Raw genomic sequence first — 20,683 nt, 5'->3', positions numbered from 1 at the left:
TGCAAAATTTGCATGGTTGGGTGGTCCGTAAACCGTGCCTGGTTTACGGACCATGGTATTTCTGTTCTAAATTGGCCCGCCAACTCCCCTGACCTTAGCCCCATAGAAAATCTGTGGGGTATTGTGAAAAGGAAGATGCAGAATGCCAGACCCAAAAACGCAGAAGAGTTGAAGGCCACTATCAGAGCAACCTGGGCTCTCATAACACCTGAGCAGTGCCAGAAACTCATCGACTCCATGCCACGCCGCATTAACGCAGTAATTGAGGCAAAAGGAGCTCCAACCAAGTATTGAGTATTGTACATGCTCATATTTTTCATTTTCATACTTTTCAGTTGGCCAACATTTCTAAAAATCCCTTTTTTGTATTAGCCTTAAGTAATATTCTAATTTTGTGACACACGGAATTTTGGATTTTCATTTGTTGCCACTTCAAATCATCAAAATTAAATGAAATAAACATTTGAATGCATCAGTCTGTGTGCAATGAATAAATATAATGTACAAGTTACACCTTTTGAATGCAATTACTGAAATAAATCAAGTTTTTCAAAATATTCTAATTTACTGGCTTTTACCTGTATATACATTTATCTACATCCATCCATTTTCTACCGCTTGTCCCTTTTGGGGTCGCGGGGGGTCACTGGAGCCTATCTCAGCTACAATCGGGCGGAAGGCGGGATACACCGTGGACAAGTCGCCATCTCATCGCACATATATATACATATATACACATATATACATTCACACATATGTGTATATATGTATGGGTATATATATGTGTGTGTATATGCACACACATGTATATTTATTTTACACACACATATTTACATATACACATATATACATACATGCATAATATCAATACCTACTATGGTATCATAAATGATACTAAAGTTATTCTAAAGATTATTTTATTTTTTTGGGGGGGGCGGGGGGTGTTATTGTTTACAAAGTGAGGGAGTAAGTCTCTGGATACACATCGGAAATAATCGGATCAGAAAGAAAATCAGTGGTATATCGCACACTACTAGTAGTTGATACAGCTATCGATACTATCGATACCTAGTATGGTATCATAAACGATACAAAAATGATTGTAAAGATGTTTTTCTTTTCTTTTTTGGGGGGGTGGGGGTAATGTACTACCAACAGTAGTAGCACATTATTATTACATCACTTCATAAAAGTAGAGTAGGCCTAGTTATTTGGAGTACATTCTATTGTATGTTATACTCTATATATGTGATCTAAAAGTTTTTTTTATTTTAAAAATACATGATATATGTTACAATTGGGCCATTTTGTGGGCCCAAGCACCAACTAAATATACATTAATTTATGTCAAAATGCTGTTTTGGGGGGAATAGGAGTGCTTTGATTTATGAGCATGAAACATTCTTCATCATTCATCAAAGTGTCTTACAAAATAATGATGTATTTTAAAACACCTCTTTCAAAGCCATGATGCTTTTATGACGCTTGTATTTAGCCCAATAGCAAGGTTGGTACAATCAGTAGACAAAAGAAGGGAAGCTGAGACAAACTGGTCTGCAGCATCTAATGTTGGCTCGAAGGTAAGTTCAGATGTAAAAAAACTGTTACAAGCTGTGTCCCAATTCGACGACCGCAACCCTCCAAGGACCCAGATGACGAGAAGATGAGAAAGGATAGACTTAACAAAAGTATTAAGATAGGAAGCAAAACTTTTTTTCAGATGTATGAGTGTTGCTGTCGGCAGATTTATTAAATATTATATTTTTAAACTATGAATTACACTGTGGAAAAAGCAAATGGAAAATAGTAACAGAAAAACACTGCAAAATCCAAAATAGTTTATCACAGTAGTAAATGCAGTGGATTCCTGCAAACTAATAACCTAAATGACTATGGTTATAATACGTAGAAAACACAACACTTAACTGTGAAAATAATTACAAATACTGTAATGTCACAAGCAAACAAATACCCGTAAGTCACGGTATTATTATTATGTCTAAATCAAAGATTTTGCAGATTGTACATTTAAATTTACATTTAATTGTTTAAGGGCAGGGGTGTCAAACGTACGGCCTGCGGGCCGGATTAGGCCCGCGAACAGGTTTTATCCGGCCCGCGGGATGAGTTTGCTAAGTATAAAAATGAGCCGAAACTTTTGAATGAAAGAAACTGCTGTTCTAAATGTGTCCACTAGATGTCGCAATAGCAATTATTTGTATCTTTGTAGATGATGCTACCTATGTAAAAAAAAAAAAAAATCACATGACGTGAGTACACCAGTCGAGGAAAATTAGCTAACTAATATTTATTCTACATATTTTACAACATTGGAAAACATTAGCAAAACGGGAGGCTTCTCAGAGGGTGAGATAGCGGCTGGCTTAGAATAACCAAAAGTATATGTGTATGTCTATGTGAAAGGAAACGGCAGGCTGTCCGTCTTCTTTTAATGGATTTATTGCAATCTTTGCAACCTGGGTAACGTTTGCTGTGGTCTGGAACAACATGGCACACAAACAACTATCAGAAATGCAGCCGATATTACATACAGATAATGTGTCATGAGACATGCAAATATAAATTAAATACAGAGGACATAACTAAAGGAAATTACCTCAAATGTACCCACAAACAAGGCATAATGGTGCTAACCTAAATAGCATGTTAGCATCGATTAGCTTGCAGTCATGCACTGACCAAATATGCCTGATTAGCACTCCACACAAGTCAATAACATCAACAAAGCTCACATTTGTGTACTCACGCACAGCATAAAACGTTTGGTTGTCAAAATGAGGCAAAGAAGGAGTGGCATAAAACGTGTCTTTCTGTGGCAGCGTCTATTCTCTGAGCAGAAGGAAGCCAGTGCTGTGACCCAAGCACTGGACTAATATGGTCGTATTTCCTAGTTTTAGTCAGGACTCGAGCAGCAGCATTCTGAGTATACTGCAGCTGCTTCACAACTTGTTTTGCAGAGCCCCCAGTGAGAAGGCCATTACAGTAGTCTAACCTGCTGGAGACAAAAGCATGGATCAGTCATTCTGAGCCTGATTTAGACATTATTCCTCTGATTTTGGTTATGTTGTTTTTCAGGTGATAAAAAGCTGCTGATGTTATTGACTTAATGTGGATGTTAAAGTTCAAGTCTAAGTCCATTATTACACTTAGATTTAGATCCCATGGTGCTAAAATATAGCAGTTGATTTTTTGTTTTAAATCACTACAGTCACCCCAGCTTCACATGTCTGGTTTTAGGTGTTTTAAAGGCCTACTGAAATGCGATTTTCTTATTTAAACGGGGATAGCAGGTCCATTCTATGTGTCATACTTGATCATTTTGCGATATTGCCATATTTTTGCTGAAAGGATTTAGTAGATAACATCGACGATAAAGTTAGCAACTTTTGGTCGCTGATAAAAAAGCCTTGCCTGTACCGGAAGTAGCAGACGATATGCGCGTGACGTCACAGGTTGTGGAGCTCCTCACATCCGCACATTGTTTACAATCATGGCCACCAGCAGCGAGAGCGATTCGGACCGAGAAAGCGACGATTTCCCCATTAATTTGAGCGAGGATGAAAGATTTGTGGATGAGGAAAGTGAGAGTGAAGGACTAGAGGGCAGTGGGAGCGATTCAGATAGGGAAGATGCTGTGAGAGGCGGGTGGGACCTGATATTCAGCTGGGAATGACTAAAACAGTAAATAAACACAAGACATATATATACTCTATTAGCCACAACACAACCAGGCTTATATTTAATATGCCACAAATTAATCCCGCATAACAAACACCTCCCCCTCCCGTCCATGTAACCCGCCAATACAACTCAAACACCTGCACAACACACTCAATCCCACAGCCCAAAGTATCGTTCACCTCCCCAAAGTTCATACAGCACATATATTTCCCCAAAGTCCCCAACGTTACGTACGTGACATGCACATAGCGGCACGCACGTACGGGCAAGCGATCAAATGTTTGGAAGCCGCAGCTGCATGCGTACTCACGGTACCGTGTCTGCGTATCCAACTCAAAGTCCTCCTGGTAAGAGTCTCTGTTGTCCCAGTTCTCCACAGGCCAATGGTAAAGCTTGACTGTCATCTTTCGGGAATGTAAATAATGAAACACCGGCTGTGTTATCCGGCACACCAGTCAGGGGGTGCATTCTACGGGGGGGGGGTGCGTTATCCGGCACAACACCTGCCGCAATACATCGCTTCCCACCTACAGCTTTCTTCTTTGCTGTCTCCATTGTTCATTGAAGAAATTGCAAAAGATTCACCAACACAGATGTCCAGAATACTGTGGAATTTTGCGATGAAAACAGACGACTTAATAGCTGGCCACCATGCTGTCCCAAAATGTCCTCTACAATCCGTGACGTCACACGCAGACGTCATCATACCGAGACGTTTTCAGCAGAATATTTCGCGCAAAATTTAAAATTGCACTTTAGTAAGCTAACCCGGCTGTATTGGCATGTGTTGCAATGTTAAGATTTCATCATTGATATATAAATTATCAGACTGCGTGGTCGGTAGTCGTGGGTTTCAGTAGGCCTTTAAATTAATAGCTAAAGGTATACTTACATTTTAAAGTCTTATTTTCCCGCTCAGCATAGAGCTGCCATGTTGAAAGTGTTTTTAAGAGCAAAGGATCTTGGGATATGAAAGGACGCGAAGGATACAAAACATGCACACTTGCTGCTAATAGGAAAAACGGGCCCATTCATCGGCCGGATCCGAAGGACACTTGGAGCTTTTTTTTAATTGTGACAGCCTTCACGCACCACAATGACGTCAGCACACCACAACTGTGCACTGCGAAGGATGCAGCGGGCGAATTGGGACACAGCTTATGAACACTAATATGTATTCAGCCAAGCATTGAACAATGTTTGTTGTGAGTAATATTTGGATTGGAGCAGAGGTGGGTAGAGTATCCAAAAATTGTACTCAAGTAAGAGTACCGTTACTTTAGAACAGACCCGTTAAGCTTTTCAGTCTGGCCCGCCGGATATTCCCAAATAATTTTTTTAGATCTTTAAGATGGAAACTGTAGCCGCCATTATGATGTGCAGTGATGTTTTCAAATTACTGGAAGTCTTGAACTATACAAAGTATTTCAATGATTGGAATCTGCGCTTTTGCATGATATACTAGTTACTATGGTAATCTAATTAGTTACTATGGTAATCTAAGTCACATCAGCTCAGACGAGGCACCAAGCAGTGTGGGTGGGGAGCGTTTCCACAGAGTGTTTCCAGAGTGGCCAGCCAGAAATGCGGGTGTCAGGGACAGACGCGGAAGGAGATTTTTACAACAAAGTTCTAAAGCTTAGTGATATATCAGATAGATCGGATTACAGTTTTTTTTTTCTCTTTGCATTCATATTTTGCTGTTTGTTGCATTTTTGTTGTGTTTTGCTTGATGGTAAAATATGTCGATCAAGGGGGGTGTGACATGTTGTCAATATTCAATGTTTTATCCTTCATAGTTAATATTGTAAATCCCACATTCTTTATTTTCATGTACATTCTGGGTGTCTCATTCAGTAAAAAATTAAAACAATTCCATTCCAATTAAGGCAGTCTGTCATAACGGTTTTAGCATTCAATCAGACATTATTGTGAGGTTTTGTATTAGTGTTCCTAAAAATAGATATACCGGCCCCAGGCACATTTTTTTCTCTAAATTTAGCCCCTCGAGTCAAAATAATTGCCCAGGCCTGCTTTAGAACAATATGACTCAATTATAAGTAAAATGTAGTCATCAAAATAACTGAGTAAGTGTAAGTATGTATTTTATGAAAAATTACTCAAGTATTGAGTAACTTGTGAGTAACTTCTGATTTATTTAGTAACTTTTTTTTAATAGTTCTTGGACTAGAATTGTAGTTGATGTGAGCGTGCGTGTGTAAAACATTAAAATCATATATCCATATCCATCCGTTTATTTTTGCAAAATAATCTTACTCATCTCACCATATGAAATGTGACTTGCTTCACCGAGTATTATTTATTTATTTATTTTTTGTCTGATTACTTGTGGAGTATATTGTGAATAAATTGAGAACAGGAAGTGAACAAAAGTTTTAGCAACTGTTATGTAAAAGAAAAGGGGTAGGATTAAATAAACTCTGCTTCTTCTTACTCCTTTTCGAACATGTTGAAAAGAGAAACTGGAAATTGTGATGTATCATGTTGTATGCATGCATGTTCGACAAACTCAATCTATATTTATTGCAGCATTTTTTCTCTAATGATAATTGGAATTTCTGTAGGCTGGAATGTGAACATTTCTACTGACACAGATGACAGCACATGATATAAATGTTATTTTTACTAGTTTGAAAGTAATCATTGAAGATTTGTGCTGCCTCGTCTGATGTCGTGTCGCTTTTTTACCGTCAGTACGTTTCTATGTACGAAATTAATCTGATTTGTTGAATATTTGTTTCTTCAATGTCCATGTGGAGTTGTAGTTTCCACGCTTTTATCTCTAATGTGTCTGATGGGCCTATGCAGTGTGCCTCTCGCACACTTCGGGGCGATTGTGGTTTCATTCTGACTACAATTAAACATTGACCTACCGATAATGCAAACTTTTGACCACAAACTTAATCACTGCTCGGTGACATTTGTCTAGCGGCAGACGTGAACTGGGGCTGCCCGCCGTCATGCTCATCTAAATAAGAAGGTATTTATTTTGAATTTCAATTGAACAAATAATAGTGTTAACATGATAGAAGGTGTTGTTAGTTAGTACCAGTTGTATTCAGACGATGTGCTAGGTTTTCATTTATAATTATTGCATGCTCTGTTCAAATGTTTCAGCATTCTGTGCTCATTTTTAAATATTACAAGTAGCGATGTTCCAATCTTTTCTTGTAAAATATAGTTAACTTTAGAGCGTTTGTTTCGCCCGGGCTCTGCCATTTTGGAATCTGACGTCACTACGCACGTTGCGTAATGGCCTGCCGTTAGCCGCTTCTTTTTAGTCATTGCCATACTTGCCAACCCTCCCGGATTTTCCGGGAGACTCCCGAAAACCTCCCGGAATTCAGCCGGAGCTGGAGGCCACCATGAGTGTTATGTGTGTGTATATATGTGTAAATAAATGAACACTGAAATTCAAGTATTTCTTTTATTTATATATCTAATAAAATAAATAAATATATATATATATATATAGCTAGAATTCACTGAAAGTCAAGTATTTCATACATATACATATATATATATGAAATACTCGAGTTGGTGAATTCTAGCTGTAAATATACTCCTCCCTTCTTAACCACACCCCCAACCACGCCCCCCGCCCCGACCACGCCCCCAAACCCCCACCTCCCGAAATCGGAGGTCTCAAGGTTGGCAAGTATGGTCATTGCACCTGTGGATTCTTCGATGTCTGGCAGAAGAAAGTCCGACAAGCCAAGCCATGCCGCTCCAAGTCTCGTGCGTCTCCTGATCCGGATGTCATGGAGGTATCGGTCGTCGACTCGGTCCTTTTTAGGAGCATAAGTCGGAATATGGATGAAATGCGAGTAGACATTCTCGACAATCTTAAATCTGTAGTCAGAGGGGAGCTAGCGGCTGCCATGGAACCATTCAAGAGCATTCTCTCGTCCCATAGCTGGGCCATCGCTTGCCTGGAGCTTACTGCTAATTCTAAGTTGACCGCCAACAACCTAACTGCCACCGTGGATTGCCTCTCCAAAAATTGCAATGATCTCGAGAGCCACTCGAGGTGGAATAATATCCTAGTGGTGGGCCTCCCTGACTGCTGTGAGGGCCCCCCGTCCGACTGACTTCCTCGCTCAATTTTTGCAGGAGGTCCTGAAACATGGAGACAAGCCCATGTCTGACCGCGCTCACCGGACCCTCAAATGGCAAACCCCCTCGGCCGTTCATTGTACAAGTGATTATATTTAAAGTCTGGAACCAGGGTCTACAAAGAGGATTTGAATTTCCCCTGACTTCACCCCGGCTGTGGTGCAGAGGAGAGCTGCCTTTACTGCGGTGAAGAAGAGGCTGCATTTATGTCCCAACGTGAAGTTTAGACTTCTCTTTCCGGCAACGTTGCGGATCACTTCATCCAACAGCCAAACTCAGAGATCCGATGGTCCAACAGAGGCGGCAGACTTTGTCGACAAAAACAATAAAATGGGACTTGACCCAGATCCGATCTAGGTGGCATGCTAACATACTAGCAGGAGCTAGAAAACTACGGATACCAGAAGCGTAAGATATCATGCCCTTTTCATCAATTATGTTCACATTTATTCAGCTGGTATAGTTCCTGTGTTCTGTCAAAATGACTACTAAGTATTTTTTGATATTATCTTATTGACTAATTTGCCGGTTGTATATCGGTCTTATATGAACGCACATTCAATTGAAGGAATGGGTTTTGATGGGGGGCTGCAGTTGAACGGGTTGTTTACATCTTTTTGCTATGACCCAACCTAATCTAACAGCGACGTCCGGCGGGTGTGGCTTTAGGTTTACCAGTTTTAATTGCAAAGGTCTTAATAATCAATCAATCAATGTTTATTTATATAGCCCTAAATCACAAGTGTCTCAAAGGGCTGCACAAGCCACAACGACATCCTCGGTACAAAGCCCACATATAATCCTATAAAACGAGTAGAATTTACATTATCTCCGCCATCTCCGTCCAGGCATTTTTCTTGCAGGAGACTCATCTTAAACTTTCTGAATACTTGAGGAGAGTATGCATTGGACAGACTTACCAGTCTTCATTTTCAGTCAAATCAAGGGGAGTTTCTATTTTGCTACATAAATCTGTTCTTTTTGTACACTCAATAGTATTTCCGATCTTAATGGGAGGTTTGTTATTGTCACGGGCCAGATTTCCAACACCCCAGTAGCTCTCGTAAATGTTTATGCTCCTTTTTAAAACGTCTTTTTCTGAATCTCCGACTTGTCACTGTACTATTTAGTACTAGGAGGAGACTTTACTGTCAATGTGCTATTTAATACTAGGAGGAGACTTTAACTGTTGGCTTGATCGCTCATCACCCAAAACATTCCTTACCATCAAGGTCCTCTAAGGTAATTCCGTCTTTTATGGAAAAATTCTCTATTTCAGAGATCTGGCGTTCCTTTAACCCATCTAGAAGGCAATATTCTTTCTTCTCTAACGTTCATCACACTTTCACCCGCATTGATTAATTTCTAGTTGATAACAATTTACTCTTTTATATCTAAATGCAAATATGATGCAATTGCTATCTCTGATCATGCTCCAATTTTGATGGATTTTTTCTTTAAAAACCTGACAACCACAAGTGCGCCATGGAATCTAAATATACACTTACTTTAAAATGAGGACTTTTGGGATTTTGTTTTGCGGCAAAATAGATTTTTTTGTGCTCTTGAGGAAGACTCCCGGGATGTCGGCCTCTGTACTCTGGGAGGCGCTGAAGGCATATATTAGGGGGGAGATAATATGCTATACAAGTTATGAGAAAAAAACTCAGAAAGAATAAATTGACGAATTTGACACAACGCATATCCCTGTTTGATAACTTGCACTCTACCTCTCAAAACCCAGACACTAAGCAAAGGCTCTCTCTCCACAGGCAGAATTTGATGTCCTTGCGTCCGTGCTACTGAACAAATACTCTGTTCGAGATCTCAGTTCTATGAACATGGCGATAAAGCTGATAAACTATTAGCTCATCAACTCTGCCAGATATCAGCATCCCATTATATTCCGCAGATTCAATCTGATTTAGGTATAGTTATGGATGTTCTTGAGATCAATAATGTATTCAAGAACATGCGTCCCTCTACTCATCTGCTCAATGTGTTACTCCTGAACTTGATATTTTTTTTGACAATTTTGGCATCCCCTCAGTTGATCAGTCTGCTGCGGTAGAGTTAGAGATACTAATTACTGCTGCAGAATTAAATGCGTTATCACTATAAAACGGGGAAATACCCGGTACCAGATAGCTATCTCGATTTTTTCAAAAATGTTTGACATAAGCGGCAGCGCTTCCCCCTGAGCCCATTGCTTTTTGCTCTTGCCATCGAGCCTCTGTCAATAGCTCATACTTGCCAACCCTCCCGGATTTTCCGGGAGACTCCCGAAATTCAGCGCCTCTCCCGAAAACCTCCCGGGACATATTTTCTCCCGAAAATCTCCCGAAATTCAGGCAGAGCTGGAAGCCACGCCCCCTCCAGCTCCATGCGGACCTGATTGACGTGTCAACAGCCTGTATTCACGTCCGCTTTCCCACAATACAAACAGCGTTCCTGCCCAAACACGTTATAACTGTAGAATGATCGAGGGCGAGTTCATGGTTTCTTATGTGGGTTTATTGTTAGGCAGTTTCATTAACGTCCTCGCAGCGCGGCAACAACACAAAACGACAGCAGTCATGTTTTATTCTACCGTAAAGCAGTTCGTCTGCCGTAAACAGCAATGTTGTTGTAATTTATTGAGTTGGAGGCAATAACCAGGCGAGGTGATTAAGTACGTCTCTTTACTGTAGACTTCAGAACAGACTCACACACTTGACGTCAGGTGCGCAACACCACGTAAATCGTTGGCCAACCAAAAAGTAACCCCAGTACGCTATAGCCAACCTTCACCAGGAGATGGCAACAGACAAACATACATCACTCTATTACATTCCTCCCCTTTTAGAATTGTAGAAGTTACTCAAAATAAATAAACAACCCAACCAAAAAATGCAGCAGCTCAATTAAAAAACCATACTTAAGCCACATTCTTTTTTTTTTTTTTAGTACTGAACTCTTAACCCTCATTTGTAAACAATAACATGCTTATTATACAAACAGTATTTGTACACCTTTAACACAGATTTTTATACTGTCTTCAGAGATTCAGTTTTTTTGGTGGTACTCGAAACCTTTTTGGGTACCTGCGAAAGGGTGTTCAGCATGGTTAGAAAAATAGTGACAGAGAATAGAACAAGGATGGACAATTCAACCCTTAACTCAACAATGAGTAGATAAGTGTTATGTGTGTGTATATGTGTAAATAAATGAACATTGAAATTCAAGTATTTATTTTATATATATATATATATATATATATATATATATATATATATATATATATATATATATATATATATATATATATATATATATATATAATAAAATAAATATATATATAGCTAGAATTCACTAAAAGTCAAGTATTTCAAATATATATATATATATATGTATATATATATATGTGAATTATAGCTGTAAATATACTCATCCCCTCTTAGCCACGCCCCAACCACGCCCCCGCCCCACCCCGACCACGCCCTCCACCCCCTGAAATCGGAGGTCTCAAGGTTGGCAAGTATGCAATAGCTATTTGTACCAACCCTCTTATTACGGGCATATGTGGACACAATGTGCAGGTGAAGGCAAAGAAAGGCAACTTTATTTATTTAGGTGAAAGTCTCTCTATGCAGAGGACATCCTCCTATATTTCTTCGACATCTCCGTCTCGGTCCAGGCTACTTTAAGTACTGTCCAAGCTTTTGGACATGTGTCTGGTTACAAGTGAACTTTGGGAAAAGTGAAATGTTTCCTATAAATTGTGCTGCTAAGAAATATCCTCTGCATAGATTTCCCTTAAAAGATTTCCTCACAAAGTTTCACATACTTGGGTGTCCAGGTCATAGTTACATTTTAAGAGCTTTAAAAATCCAACTTTGTTCCACTGTTTTCCAGAATCCGGGCAGATTTTGATTGGTGGTCCTTACTTAATTTATCTACAGTGGCTCTTGTCAACTGTTAAAATGAATGTACTTCCGCGTTTTATATGACTTTTTCTCCCTCAGTCCTTTTACCGTAAATTAGATAGTCAGATTTTAGACTTTATTTGGAATTAAAAAACTCACGATAGTCAGATTTTAGACTTTATTTGGAATAAAAAAACTCACAGGTTACATTAACATTATTTGCAGAGACCCAAATCGTCGGGAGCATTACCACTACCAAACTTTAGATTTTACTACTGGGACACCAACATTAAAACTCTTAAATATTGGCTGCAATATGAAGCATTTGATCCCTCTCCGTTATGACTGGTTATGGAGGGTAACTCAACTAAACCAGTATCTCTTAGGGCTCTGGTTCACTCTCCCATCGACTCTTCTAGTTCCGCTTTTACGAGAAATCCAATTGTAAAAACCTAACTCAGAATGTGAGTTCAGTTTAAGCGCTATTTTGGCTTACAGACTATTTCTAGTATTGCACCCATCACTGCTAACCATGATTTCCGTCCCTTTCTTGTCGATTGTGCCTTTAAATCAAATCTGGGGATCAACAGCATTTAAGATTTATACATTGACAACAATTTTGCCTTTCTCTAAACTCAATAAACAAATGTTTAAAAATATAGATTTAACATTTAGATTTAGATTTAACATTAGGTTTACACAATGAGTTTATTTTAGATTAAAATCAATTATTGATTTACTTAATTCTGTCCCATTTGACATCTGGACGTTATATCTTTTAATAAAAAGTATATCTATAATTAACATTTGATTGTAATGTGATTCTGCAAAAAGAACCAACCTTTCTGTTAACCTACATAGCTCAGGTCAATGATTTTGAATTCGACTGGAGGAATATTACCCTTCCTTTTGGCAGAATAAGAACACTTTAGAAATCACTATAGCTTTGGCCTTGGTTCTGCTCGAAGAGATACAAAAGATGAGCTCACCCTGTTATCTATGCACTCTCACACACATATATTATTATCTCCAGTTTAATGTGTCATGAAGTACCAGGTGAGGGAGACAGTGGAGAAGATGTGTGCTATTCCAACAAGGCGAGGCAAGAAAGGAGGCATAGGCACAAGAGACGGACAACCATTTTACCGAATGCTCCGACCTTTAGACAGTTCGGTTGGCTGGTATTCCTTTATCTGTGGAATAAATTGTTAAACTTCATTTCTAGCCTCAAAATAAAAAGATCTGGGTGGACTCTTCGTCTTCCCACCCAAAGGGAGGTTCCTAAAAATTCTGACGATGACTGACATATAAAAAAGCCAATGAAATTGTGGAAACACAAATAAGACATAGCATATGTCATAAAAGCAAGGAAATCCTCCATAGTGGTGGTGGAACCACATCATAGCATGAGGAATCTAACAAGCACGAGGAAAGAATTGTATGTCTTACTATTAAAATGGACTCTATGGCTCATTCAGTATTTGTCCATGCAATATATTAGTCCGATTTCTCAAATAGTTTAGCTCTAAACAAGCCTCCTACAAGCCATGGAAACACCTTAAAGGGGAACATTATCACAATTTCAGAATGGTTAAAACCATTAAAAATCAGTTCCCAGTGGCTTATTATATTTTTCGAAGTTTTTTTCAAAATTTTACCCATCACGCAATATCCCTAAAAAAAGCTTCAAAGGGCCTGATTTTAACCATCGTTATATACACCCGTCCATTTTCCTGTGACGTCACATAGTGAAGCCAACACAAACAAACATGGCGAAAAGAACAGCAAGCTATAGCGACATTAGCTCGGATTCAGACTCGGATTTCAGCGGCTTAAGCGATTCAACAGATTACGAATGTATTGAAACGGATGGTTGTAGTGTGGAGGCAGGTAGCGAAAACGAAATTGAAGAAGAAACTGAAGCTATTGAGCCATATCGGTTTGAACCGGATGCAAGCGAAACCGACGAAAACGACACGACAGCCAGCGACACGGGAGAAAGCGAGGACGAATTCGGCGATCGCCTTCTAACCAACGATTGGTATGGGTTTGTTTGGCATTAAAGGAAACTAACAACTATGAACTAGGTTTACAGCATATGAAATACATTTGGCAACAACATGCACTTTGAGAGTGCAGACAGCCCAATTTTCATCAATTAATATATTCTGTAGACATACCCTCATCCGCGCTCTTTTCCTGAAAGCTGATTTGTCCAGTTTTGGAGTTGATGTCAGCAGGCCAGGGAAGCTAGGGTCGATATTCTTCTCTTGATCATCTTCGGTGGCATAAGGGACGGTGTGAACCAAGACATCCAGGGGGTTTAGCTCGCTCGTCTGCGGGAACAAACTGCCGCCATTGCTTGCCGTGCTACCGAGGTCCTTTGTCCCTGAATTGCTCACACACTCCGGCAGATTCAATGGGGGTCTGGCGGCAGATTTCTTTGACTTTATCGTTGGAAATGCATCTGCTTTGAGTGTCGCAGGATATCCACACATTCTTGCCATCTCTGTCGTAGCATAGCTTTCGTCAGTAAAGTGTGCGGAACAAACGTCCAATTTCTTGCCACTTTCGCATCTTTGGGCCACTGGTGCAACTTGAATTCGTCCCTGTTCGTGTTGTTACACCCTCCGACAACACACCGATGAGGCATGATGTCTCCAAGGTACGGAAAAACGACAAAATCGGAAAATAACAGAGCTGATTTGACTCAATGTTTGAGAAAATGGCGGATTGCTTCCCGATGTGACGCGAATATTAGAAAGGCGTTTAATTCGCCAAAATTCACCCATTTAGAGTTCGGAAATCGGTTAAAAAAATAGATGGTCTTTTTTCTGCAACATCAAGGTATATATTGACGCTTACATAGGTCTGGTGATAATGTTCCCCTTTAATCTGACTGTGTTTCGTTTTGGAAAAGTTGGACAAACACACCTGCATTATGCGATCTCTCGAGAGGGTTTGTGCCGCCAACCAGGACACTTCATATTGTGAATGCGCCAGTCTCAGTGTCCGCTTAATTCGGACTCGCGAACGAAATAGGAATGAAAGTAAAGAAAATGAAGCAGATATATTAAAGGCAAATAATAAAGCGTATTCAAACCTCTTCATACTGCATTTGTGGACTCCCAACTGATTAGCAATAGCTCTGTATTCCACAGAATCGGCAAGATAGTACGGAACATTAGCAACAGTATCAGTCCGGGCACAAACAGTCTTTTCCTTTGGATTTAAAACTCCTTTCATGAATCCACACAGCCTTTTGAATAAACTCAGAGACATTAAAAAGTTTGGTTTGCATGAATTGTCCGTCCGAAAATTCCTTCGAAAAAAAACTCTCCCACAAGTGTTTCTTTCCTTTGTTCCAGGGTCTGCCCCAGCACATTCTTGGTAGTAATGTCATGTTCGTAGCGCAGTCCAAGATACTTCTTGATACTCTCTGCTATTTAACATCAGCATAGCCATTCGAGATGTAATATTTGTAATTTGTGTCAATATTGTCATTGACATCATGTACAACAATTCATAAGGATCCGCGGAGGTCTCGTGTGACGTCATAGGTCAACCGGAAAAGAAAAACATGTATCCGTGCTGAAATGAAATAGCGCCACCCGATGTACGGGAGACACACGGCGTATGACCAATAACCGCATTAGAGTGTGTGCATGGATACTTGGACTTCACACGTAGGTGTGAAAATACATGAATGCATGGAAACGTAGTGACTGTTTCTTTTGTTTTCAGGATAGTTCACAAAATAAGTTGAACCATGCAGAGCAAGACGTTGCTCGTCATGGCCTACATCCGCTTGGCCTTCATCTTTGGAATCATTGCCATTATGACCTCTCTCCCCTCGGCCGTCATGATTGGCGTCATCTTCATCCCAGCATCCCAAGCTGGCATCTTTCCGTCTTGGATGGAGAAATACTTCCCTTCATTTTATGTAAAACTAAACTTTTACACTTCATTTGCATGCATGAATGCTGAATACTGGACCAAGTTGACACACAACCTTTCCTCCTACAGAATAGACAGGCTACTGAGAACTTGAACGAAATTGAGGTAAAGAAAAACACATTTTTACACTTGGATAATAAAGCTGATCCTGATCATTTTCTCCTAGAAATTCAGGCCTCTGATGAAGACTGTGAAACAACGTCTGGACAAGATGGACCATCAGATTGCAGAAGCTGCGAAGGAAATTGAGGTAAAAACACATTTTTACACCTTATTTGATACATACATGAAAGAAATGGATGCAATTGACCATGAACATCTCGTCCCGCAGAGACTCGGACCAATTGTCGACACGCTGAACAAGAACGCCACAGACGAAAGTAAGTAAATGTATTAGGAATAAACTTGACCCATGACCTTGACCGCACATGTGTCATCCTGCAGCCAACGCTGCGGTGGTGTTCTCAGCATGGTTGGGAGATATTGGATGTACCTTTAAGGCCAGGAATGAGAATAGAGCATTGGTCTATAAGAATGTGCAGATTAACATGGGTGGCGGCTATGACGCCAAAACAGGTATGATGTCACCTCACGGCCAACTCGCGTGGTATTTCATGACATATGCTGTACTGTAAGAGTAGTGCTATAGACTATTCTGACTATGCTGACCTTTGAATCAGCACCGGTTCCTCTAACATTTGTATGATTGTCCTCCTGCAGGCGTTTTCACTGTCCCCATCAAGGGTCTCTACTTCGTCACCTTGACCTGCGGCACAACTTCTAAAAAGATTTACGCATGGGTGGCAAAGAACAACCAAAACAGGATGGTCGCAGTGGAGATCAGCAAAAAAAGTAAATGGAGAAGCGCTACCAACAGCCGGGTGGTGGAACTGGAGGTGGGCGACAAACTCCAGGTGTCCTTGTTAGTCGGCTGTTATATCTACGGCTACAATAAAGAGAGCACATTCAGCGTTTTTCTCATCAAGCGCACTTGAACTACAGGTGGGTGCATCGATCCTCATATTAGTATCATTGATATAGGGCACTATCAGATGGATCGTGGAGGGATGACATATCATTCAGTCCTCCTCTGTGTGCTCTACAGGTTGGTGCTTGAACCTGTGGCCACGTGTACATGGGCAAAATTGTATTAATCTGATAATAATCCGGATTTGAATGTTGCTATGTACGTATGTGGACCCTGAAAAAAATGATCTGATTATGACATGCATTTTCTTGCATCACACCTTAATTCGGAATACTTTACGTTGACATGCGCACCATATGCTGTAATAGTAGAGGTGTGTCAATGCTTGTGCTTTGACGCCATCTTTTGGACAAGTTTGCTCACTGCAGGTGCAGAAAAAGCAGTGACTTCTGCTGTAAACAAACATAGCTTTGTGCATTTGTCCGACCTTGTCACTGTATTTATTTATCATGCTTTTTTTCTGTTCACGACTTTTGTTTTACCTCTCTTTTTGAAATGGAGCTGTTCCGTGCCTTTTATGTTGCGATATGTACGGGTTGCCACCCGTCTTCATGTTACCACATTCTGTGTATGTGTCTTAGGCTCGCAGTTAGCACTTTTAATCGCTGTAAGGTCGTGAATAAAACAGCTCGTTAAGATGAAAACCGGATCCCCCTTTTTTGTTACATCGACACATGACACTCAAGGACATCCCAGCAGGCCCAAGACATTGATACAACGTTGATTATACATACATATCCTTTAGAACTGACTTTGAAACAACGTTGCAAAATAGTTGTAGTTGTAAAATGAGACAATGTTGATGTCTTTTATTTTGTTTAATTGTGTCCATGTGCGCATAGCTTGTGTGTTCACCAGCATCAGACAAAACTAGCCCTGGTGAATTAGTAGATTTTCTACTCGGCACTCACTTCGCCCTCCTTGAGTTGATTCGCGTTATTGCATGTGTGTTTGTTCATGCAACGAGTGGTGTTCCAACAGCGTATGATGCAATGAAACAGGGAGCATGACAAGCGACATAGTGAGTTGCAAGCTGTCCAACACACTCTTTTATTAAAAACCAATGTTCTATTTTGAGTGTTTAACTATAGTTACTGTTGGACTGTTGAATAGATACTAGTAGTACATTCATTCACCATTTGGAACTCTTCCTACCAAACATGTTGTCCTATTAATCAACAATTATGCCAACATATTGGAAGGCTATAGTATATAAAAAAAAATGTTTACCATATATTTGACAAGTACTGTCGGGTTTTTGCCATATTATATTTTCCTTCCAATACATATTTTTCCTGAGAAATATAAAATTATACTGGAGTGGACATGTTTTTGTATATAAAAAGTTAGAAGTATGCATGAACTTTGATAATAAACCCCCGATTAGTGAAGTATATCGATACCAATACAGACACCGAAATGTCTTGTTATGACCTGTTAGGCCAAGTCATTCCTTGTTTTGAGGGTGTTTCTTCAGTGTTTTGCACTCTTATTTTGTTTCCACTCTCTGTTGTGTATGTGTTGCCCTACAGTAACTTCACTCCTGCTTCTGAGGCCGTCGGTTTTCTTGACCTGCTTTGAAAAGCTACTTTTTAGTTATAGCTTTTAAGTACAGTATTTTTCGGACTATAAGGCGCACCTAAAATCTTTTCATTTTCTCAAAACTCGACAGTACGCCTTATAACCCGGTGCGCCTAATGTAAGGAATAGTTTTGGTTGTGCTTACCGACTTCGAAGCTATTTTATTTGATGTGGGATCTGAACCGAGGATGTCGTTGTGGCTTGTTCAGCCCTTTGAGACACTTGTGATTTAGGGCTATATAAATAAACATTGATTGATTGATTTGGTACATGGTGTAATGATAAGTGTGACCAGTAGATGGCAGTCACACATTACAAATACGTGTCGGCTGTAATATGATGGCAGTCACACATAAGAGATGCGTGTAGACTGCAATGTGACTCAAGTAAACACCTAAATTGTATATGTTCCATTGAAAATATAGAACATTACGCATGGCGCTCAAAAATCGATCAAAATGTTTTAGTACGATTTTGGTGAACTATGGTGGGCTTTCTCACTGGCACTCATCGAGGGCGGACGCTCCCCTTTCCTCTCCCTTATCTCTCCTGCTTGCTTCTTTGTCTTGTCTTGTCTTAACTTTGTTGTTGCCTCTTTTTGCACTGCTCCCCAAATCTAAACATTGGAACTATTTAACTGGCCTCAACAAAATTGACAAGATCTTGGGTTTGGGGGAACCTGCTTGTCGTGACAGCGGTTGTTGCTGGACACACGACGGACTCTTGGGAGAAGGAGTGCCGCGTGCCTGGCGACCCTTACAGCCGAGGACGTGAAGATATCTACCTATTCGGAATCATTACAACAGGACATCTGCTGATTGGAGTAAGTAAGTTGGTTTGTCGACAAATTGGAAGTTGCTGGCAGTCTTCAAAGTACCCCAAAGCTGCCACAAATGATTGGAGGATGCGGGGAGAACTGTAGACACTTGTGATTTGCATCACATCGGACTGTCTGCCCTGCAGGATTTTGAGGATCCGTCATAGACAATGTAGAGTGAAAAGCAAATGTTATTTTCACTCGCATACAAAACATTCTAACTTGGATTGTTTCCCTGGCTTCGAGACTCTCCCGAAGGACAAAGGGCAAAGACTCAACAAACTCCCTTCTTGTCTCTCATGGACACACACCTGTTGTTATTGACTTTGGACTGACTATCGGCTGCACAACATCAAGGCCGCGGAACAGAGACACACTGCAGGCTTACACACATGCATCCACAAAAAATATACGCCACACTCACATAACCCCCCCCCCCCCCCCCCCCAAAATCCAACGCCCTTGACGCAAATCCCATAGGGGTGATGGACGGATGGGCGGCGCCTGAGACTGCAGCCGACCACCATGGCCCCTCACTCCCTCTCCTCTGTTGCTAGATATCTCGAGATGTACGTTGTAATATGTATGTGTACAGCTCTGGTAATGGGTACATTCGCACCCACCTGCACAAATGTACTTCAAAATGTAACAATCAAAATAAATATGACTTTTCTTTTGTTTACTAGGGCATGCATATATAATATGCATTAGTTTGATCATTTAAAATCAACGATAATAAAAAGGAGATACTTGGAAATAGCATGAAAATGCCCCAAAAACTAGGAAAAACGCGATTCATAGCGTTACTTTTTGGTGTAACCATCATAAGCGTTCTGTTCAGGTATATTTCTTTTATATTTTGATTTATTTATGGATTACTAAATTGAAATAGGTATTGATCAATCTTTAAGCTGTGTGTATTTGATTTCAGTTTGCTTTTGACATCTTATTTAGAATTGTAGTTGAAACTTTTACAACCTTGTGTTGCGCTCATGATGGCGTAACCAAACTAGATGTCATTTAATGATCTTATTTTGAATATTTATTCCCTTTTTTTACATTTAGTATATTCAAATATTCATTTATAAACATTGAATACATTTCAAATATCAATAAAATGCAATTGCCTTCATCTTATAGGGTAATGTTTAGTTACACCAAGTCATGAGCGTAACACTAAGCATCATCACTTTGACTTGTAATACGGTATCTCTAATTTTGGTGGTGGTTTAGGCTTTTTTCTTTTTGGAACATGTACTATACATATAATACAATAAAATCCCATATAAAATTATGTTTCTAGCAATACTTTAATTTTGCCTTTGAAAGTAACACTCCAATGTCCATTAGTGGAGCATTATATGTGCTTTACTATGGAGGTTTTTTTTCCCACTCTACAGGCTGGGACCCCTTAGGAGCCCAGTCTAGATTGTATTTTTGTTTACTCATCCTACCCCAGCGTTGACCTTTTTCCCATCTTTTACGGGGGCGCCTTGTGGCGACCCATCAGCGTTCCTGTTCTGTAACCCTGTACATTGTTTGTCTAATCTTGAACGGGTTTGTGCTGAAAACAAAGTTTCGTTGTACTTGTGCAAT

At 40.0% G+C, this 20,683-nt stretch overlaps 1 protein-coding gene across 4 annotated transcripts; it reads left to right on the top strand.

Annotated features, from left to right (window-relative positions):
• The first annotated feature begins 1,518 nt into the window (after nt 1-1,518).
• LOC133615975 (uncharacterized) lies at nt 1,519-20,326 on the top strand. Of its 4 annotated transcripts, none has more exons than XM_061974918.2 (8): nt 1,519-1,580; nt 15,489-15,687; nt 15,771-15,806; nt 15,868-15,951; nt 16,033-16,081; nt 16,146-16,277; nt 16,422-16,703; nt 16,807-20,326. In XM_061974918.2, the coding sequence occupies exons 2-7, from the start codon at nt 15,514-15,516 to the stop codon at nt 16,694-16,696; spliced, it is 750 nt and encodes a 249-aa protein (XP_061830902.2). In that variant the 5' UTR covers nt 1,519-1,580; nt 15,489-15,513; the 3' UTR covers nt 16,697-16,703; nt 16,807-20,326. The 4 variants fall into 4 exon arrangements, with proteins under 4 accessions (XP_061830902.2, XP_061830903.2, XP_061830901.2 ...); XM_061974919.2 differs by having other exon boundaries at nt 16,785-20,326; XM_061974917.2 differs by having other exon boundaries at nt 16,422-20,326.
• The last annotated feature ends 357 nt before the right edge of the window (nt 20,327-20,683 follow it).

Source organism: Nerophis lumbriciformis, linkage group LG15 (genome assembly GCF_033978685.3).
Source record: "Nerophis lumbriciformis linkage group LG15, RoL_Nlum_v2.1, whole genome shotgun sequence".
In the NCBI taxonomy this organism is placed as follows: domain Eukaryota; kingdom Metazoa; phylum Chordata; class Actinopteri; order Syngnathiformes; family Syngnathidae; genus Nerophis; species Nerophis lumbriciformis.
This window is presented reverse-complemented; position numbering and strand designations above follow the sequence as displayed.

Excerpts from the sequence above, each read along its gene's own strand:
- LOC133615975 (XM_061974918.2), top strand. The coding sequence starts at position 15,514 with ATGCAGAGCAAGACGTTGCTCGTCATGGCCTACATCCGCTTGGCCTTC. Across the intron at positions 15,688-15,770 it reads AATACTTCCCTTCATTTTAT|AATAGACAGGCTACTGAGAA; the intron begins GTAAAACTAAAC and ends TTCCTCCTACAG. Across the intron at positions 15,952-16,032 it reads AAGCTGCGAAGGAAATTGAG|AGACTCGGACCAATTGTCGA; the intron begins GTAAAAACACAT and ends CTCGTCCCGCAG.